This window comes from Rhamphochromis longiceps, linkage group LG3, assembly GCF_057381845.1.
Source record: "Rhamphochromis longiceps isolate RC_006_pf linkage group LG3, R_longiceps_female_GT1.1, whole genome shotgun sequence".
NCBI classification, from domain to species: Eukaryota; Metazoa; Chordata; class Actinopteri; order Cichliformes; family Cichlidae; genus Rhamphochromis; species Rhamphochromis longiceps.
This window is the reverse complement of record NC_140559.1, coordinates 3,710,575-3,716,593: the sequence shown is the minus strand read 5'-3', so window position 1 is coordinate 3,716,593 and position 6,019 is coordinate 3,710,575. Positions and strand designations below refer to the sequence as shown.

Genomic DNA, 6,019 nt, shown 5'->3' with positions numbered 1-6,019 from the left:
TATTGTTTTTTTTTTTTTTCAATGTTGAAATTAAAATCTAGTAGCAGCCTTCTCATTTCTTTGTGTTTTGTGCTGTTTTACAGGCCCACAGAGGAGGACGGCTCCGAGGCAGATGAGGGACGGGTCCCAGGACGGTCCATCGGCGGTGGAGCTGGCCATCCTGGAGTCCCTGAAGAGTTCACACCAGTCTCCAATGGAGCATTTCCTCCTCAGCCTTGTTCCTGCTCTGGAGAGCAGCTGGTCCTTTTTATTCCTGTCTCTCTGTAAATTCTTATATTTTATATATTTATGTTTAATGTTTTTCTGTTTGAGACTTTTAATATTATTTCAAATAAATGTTTATAATGACTAATGTCTCAGTTCTACTACACAGCAAATGTTGGCACACGACTTGACACATGTAGAATTTATTTCATATTATACTAATGACAAAATATACTGATACAGTGGGATGCAGAAGTTTGGGCAACCTTGTTAATAGACATTATTTTCCTGTATAAATCGTTGGTTGTTACAATAAAAAATGTCAGTTAAATATCATACAGGAGACACACACAGTGATATTTGAGAAGTGAAAAGAAGTTTACTGGATTTACAGAAAGTGTGCAATAATTGTTTAAACAAAATCAAGCAGGTGCATCAATTTGGGCACCACAAAAAAGAAATGAAATGAATATTTAGTGTATATCAATGTGTGTGTCTCCTATATGATATATGGGGTGCCTTTGTCTGGATGTGCTTCTCATCCAGAGCTGCACAGCACAGAGGAAAGTTCCTGCGCTCCTGGAATCCCTCTGTGATGGAGCGCCAGTCTCCAGGTGAAGGCACAGCCATGAAGTCGTCCACTAGACAGTCCCAGATGGACGTCGCTGCCTGGGGGGTGATCTGGCTCACCGTGGACACACCGACTCTGAAACTGAACGCGATGGTCCTGAAGGAGTCCGCGGTGACAAGGAACCTGGACAAAATTGTTCAAAATCAGTATTATGTGTACTGCAGTTACAAAATACATTATTCAAATTCCAAAATACTTTTGTGATGTCAGATTTAAATCACAAAACATGAATCTTACATAAAACCTTTTGTAATTATAAGGATAATTACAAAATGTATATTAGATAATATCTAAAACAGTTGTGTTTTGTTTTAACTTTAACATATCATAATTTGATTGGTAGCAACTTTTGCCACTACAGTGAGCCAATCACTCACAATTCCTAAACATGTCAATCAGGTAGGAATGAAGTAAGACATTAATAGAAATAAAGAGTTGTGTGTTGACATGTAGCCCTTTCCTTGCTTAAATCATTAATATTTTTGAAAAATTAATCTGTGATAAGACAGCTTATCAAAATAGAACCATGTAACTAGAGATGAACCAAACTGTTCACAGTTTTATCTAACTCTGTTTTAATAAAGGCTGTGACCCCTGCTATAGAGTCTGACAGCTGCAGGGATTATATACAAATATTCAACTATCCCAGAATTAAACCAGGTCTAAATAAAAAGGAGTGAGTATCACTACAAAGGTTAACTCAGTGGTCCTAATGCTACAGTTTGATATCAGCAAACACCGAGCGCATACATTGATGTGACACCACAGCCATGCTATCATTGCAAACACTGATAACAGCATAAATCGAATTAAATCGGGACTTGATGAGACCTTCTGAGTATCACTAGAAATATTATAAAGAGTCGTCTCTGTACCACAGTTTGCTTTCAGTAAACACCGACAGCATTCACTGTTAGCATAGCACATCCATGTTAGCAGTGTATAACTGGATGGATTAGCATATTAGCACAGATATCAATAAAGGACTACCGTATTAAATAGTTTTACTAACCTCAGGCAGACGGACAGGCGCTCTGCAGGTGGGATTGAGCGTCTGTAGTTGGTGTCTAGGCGGGCAATGCTGGGACCGACGAGGGAAAGCAGGTCCTCAAACTGGCCGACGGTGATAGCGCTGGAATCGGCCGTCATCCAGGCGCAGCTCCTGGAGCAAGTGGTGAAACTCACCAAACTGCTCATGCCTCTGGAGGACCTGATGGACCCAGGTACGGCGAGGACGTCTTTTACGCTGCTGCTCTGCTCTCCACAGTACATAGAGAAGGGAGACTCTCTCTTCAAGCGCTAGCTCGATAGCTGCCATCTTGCAAAGATACAACTCCCTCCCACATTCCTCCCACATTTCCGGTTCACGCGCGTCAAAATGTTTTGACGCGCGATGGATTTTTCTTGGACACGCGTTGAGACGCGAATGTACACGCGTCAAATTAGGGGCGTTTGGGGCGTTTTATTCGCGTCCATCGCGTTCGGTGTGAACACACCGTAAGTAAACAGTCTGCCAGCCAGCCCAGGTGGCCTTCATGGGACGGGAAGAATAGTCATCACACAGTCGTTATCAGGGAGTTGTTTTGGTGGGCTCCAGCCTTGGGCCTACAGCTGGCGCCGTGGTGTCCTAATGTTGAATATTGTTGATTTCTCCTTTGTGAGCAGCTCGAATTTAGCACTCTGAGACTGATCCCTCGATCTCCCGTTGAAGAGCTGCGAGCCTCCCCATGATGGTATCAAACTTCAGTTCCATGGTGTTGTCAGTCTTTTGATTCTGAGACCTCACAACTGCAGTGATCCGTTCCGCGATGTTTTCCAACTGTCGCTCAAGGGTCTCATTTTGAGCAGGCCTCTCTCTGATGGTTCCCCTCATACGCTCAATGGTGTTGTTTTGAGCCTTCACAGCACCTGTAAGCGTCTCCAAGGTGTTGACCATATTACGTTCGCTGTGAGAGGTCGCACCTCGTCCCGTCGCTTCGAATCCGGCGGGCAGCCTTGTGGGGGTTTAAACAGCCGGTTCCGCTCTCTTATTTCTCTGATAAACCAGGGCTAAGCCAATGCCGATCAGCATGAACCCTGTTATCATGGTTCCGAATAGGTAGATGTCTTCAGCGTCCTCGATCGACAGTCCCGCCAGGCACACGGTCCTCCAGTTCTGCCACCCGTCCATCGTGTATCCGGCAGGGAAAGTCCCTCCAGGGCACTCAGGCTCTCCCGAGCCCCGACTTCTCGTTGAGAAAAGGGTGTCAATAGCACTCAGAGACCAGTTGATCAAATCCATAATTCTCTTTTAGGTTTTAGAGAACGACAGTGAGAGACTGTTCCAGGGAAAGTAAATTCACACAAGACAAGACAAGGACATAGAGGCGAAGCAGGGAAGATAAGGGTGAGGAGGAGAGGAGAAAAGTGCGACCGCCTTCGCTGAGAGCTCAAGAGAAAATTTCGCATGCTTTATGCAGACGCTCCTTAAAACAACTTACGTAGTCTAATACGTTCTGCTCGGGGGTAGCTGTGTCGGACAGATATCTCTCTTTAAGCAGCCGCAGGGGACCACGCACTGTGTGTCCAAACACCAGTTCTGCGGGACTGAAACCTGTGGACTCCTGCACACTCTCCCTTACCGTTAGAAGAAGAAGTGGCAGACCTTCGTCCCACTCTCTTCCTGACTCGAGGCAGAACTTCCTCATCATGGCTTTTAAAGTCTGGTGGAAACGCTCAAGCGCACCCTGTGATTCGGGGTGATATGCACTGGATTTTTGATGCTTGATGGATAGCGATTTTAAGACCTGAGCGAATATCTTGGACATGAAGTTAGACCCTTGGTCTGTTTGAACTGATTTAGGCAAACCGAAAAGGGAGAAAAAGTTTACTAATGCTCTGACAATGGCTTTGACTTTGATAGTGCGTAACGGAATAGCCTCGGGGAAGCGTGTGGCGGCGCACATTAAAGTCTAGAGGTACTGATGTCCTGACTTTGTTTTTGGAAGCGGACCGACACAATCGATGATTATGTGCTCAAATGGTTCGCCTAAGGCTGGGATTGGATGCAATGGAGCAGGAGGAATAACCTGGTTGGGTTTTCCGCTGACCTGGCAAACGTGGCAAGAGCGGCAATATTTGGTCACATCAGTCTTCAAACCTGGCCAGAAAAAGTGACGCAGAATACGAAGGTAAGTTTTCCTAATTCCTAAATGTCCAGAGAAACTGTCATGTGCTAGGCTGAGTACTTGGTGTCAGAAATTTTGCGGTACAACTGCTTGTTGAAATACGTTCCAGCCAAGATCACTAGAGGAGGGAGGATGCCATTTGCGCATTAACACATCATTTTCAATGCTGTAGACACGGGGATTCTGATCGCTTGAATTTGCGGCAAGTAAACATTTTGCCAAAGTCGGGTCATTCTGTTGCGCATGAATAAAATCTGTTTTGTTTACCTCAGAAGACAGGTCAGGTGTAGCGGGTAGCATTTTATCAGACACACATTTTTCAGCTTTTTCCACAGGCAGTTCAGCTTTCTCAGGAACAGCTTCAGAACATAGAAAAGAGTCAGACAAGTCAACATCACCATATTTGCGCTTGTGGGCGCGTGTGACAACACAGGCAGGATAAGATAAGATAAGATAAGATAAGATAAGATAAGATAAGATAACCTTTATTAGTCCCACACGTGGGAAATTTGTTTTGTCACAGCAGGAAGTGGACAGTGCAAAAGTTATGACGCAAAAATTAGAATACAATAAGAATAAATACAGTACACAGCTGTACAGAATAGAATAAAATAATATACTATATACAGTAGAATAAAATAGAATAAAAATATACAATAAGATAAAAATAGAATACGAATGCTATATACAACTGAGTAAAAATACAACGATGCCAGAAAAGATTATTGCACTTAGTGTTATTGCACATGTGTGGATGTGTGTGTTTGTTCAGTTAAAGTCTTTGTTGTGGAGTCTGACAGCAGTGGGGAGGAAAGACCTGCGAAATCTCTCCGTCCCACACCGTGGGTGCCGCAGTCTCCCACTGAAGGAGCTGCTCAGTGCTGTCACAGTCTGCTGCATGGGGTGGGAGATGTTGTCCATCAGGGATGACAGCTTAGCCGCCGTTCTCCTGTCACTCACCACCTCCACTGGGTCCAGAGGGCATCCTAGAACAGAGCTGGCCCTTCGGATCACCCTGTTCAGTCTCTTCCTGTCCCCAGCAGAGATGCTGCCGCCCCAGCAGACCACACCATAAAAGATAGCAGAAGCCACCACAGAGTCATAGAAGGTCTTCAGGAGTGGGCCCTCCACCCCAAACGACCTGAGTCTCCGCAGCAGGTACAGCCTGCTCTGCCCTTTCCTGTAGAGGGCGTCTGAGTTATGAGTCCAGTCCAGTCTGTTGTTCAGATGAACACCAAGGTACCTGTAGCTGTCCACAGCCTCAATGTCCATACCCTGGATGTTCAGTGGTTGCAGTGGAGGATGCTTGTGCCTGCGGAAGTCTACCACCAGCTCCTTGGTTTTACTGGCGTTGATCTGGAGGTAGTTCAGCTGGCACCAGTCCACAAAGTCTTGAGTCAGTCCTCTGTACTCCTTGTCGTCCCCATCAGTGATGAGGCCGACTATTGCAGAGTCATCAGAGAACTTCTGCAGGAAGCACTGGGTGGAATTGTGGGAGAAGTCTGCAGTGTAGATGGTGAAGAGGAACGGAGCCAGAACCGTTCCCTGTGGGGCCCCCGTACTGCAGACGACCCTGTCCGACACACAGCCCTGAGTCCTCACATACTGTGGTCGGTCAGTGAGGTAGTCCAAAATCCAGGTAGTGAGGTGATGGTCCACTCCAGAGTTCTCCAGCTTGTCCTTCAGAACCGAGGGAAGAATAGTGTTGAAGGCACTGGAGAAATCAAAGAACATGATTCTCACAGTGCTTCCAGCGGTCTCCAGGTGAGCGAGGGAACGATGTAGGAGGTGAATGACGGCATCATCCGCGCCAATGCCAGGCTGGTAGGCAAACTGAAGTGGGTCCAGTGATGAGCTTGTTAGGCGCCGAAGCTGAGCCAGGACCAACCGCTCCAGGGTCTTCATCAGGTGGGATGTCAGAGCCACCGGCCTGTAGCTGTTGAGGTCCTTGGGGCGTGAAGTCTTTGGCACTGGTACAACACAGGAGGTTTTCCAGAGCTGTGGGACTCTTCCCAAC

General features: G+C 46.2%; 1 protein-coding gene across 1 annotated transcript; it reads right to left on the bottom strand.

Moving 5' to 3' along the window:
- Positions 1-391: 391 nt before the first annotated feature.
- On the bottom strand, positions 392-2,160 carry LOC146672556 (uncharacterized). The gene is made up of 2 exons (XM_085402229.1): positions 1,848-2,160; positions 392-958 (listed from the first exon to the last, which is right to left on the bottom strand). Exons 1-2 carry the CDS (start codon positions 2,105-2,107, stop codon positions 688-690), a joined length of 531 nt encoding a protein of 176 aa, XP_085258355.1. The 5' UTR covers positions 2,108-2,160; the 3' UTR covers positions 392-687.
- Between the last annotated feature and the right edge of the window lie 3,859 nt (positions 2,161-6,019).

Excerpts from the sequence above, each read along its gene's own strand:
- LOC146672556 (XM_085402229.1), bottom strand. The coding sequence starts at position 2,107 with ATGTACTGTGGAGAGCAGAGCAGCAGCGTAAAAGACGTCCTCGCCGTA. Across the intron at positions 959-1,847 it reads CGCCTGTCCGTCTGCCTGAG|GTTCCTTGTCACCGCGGACT; the intron begins GTTAGTAAAACT and ends AATTTTGTCCAG.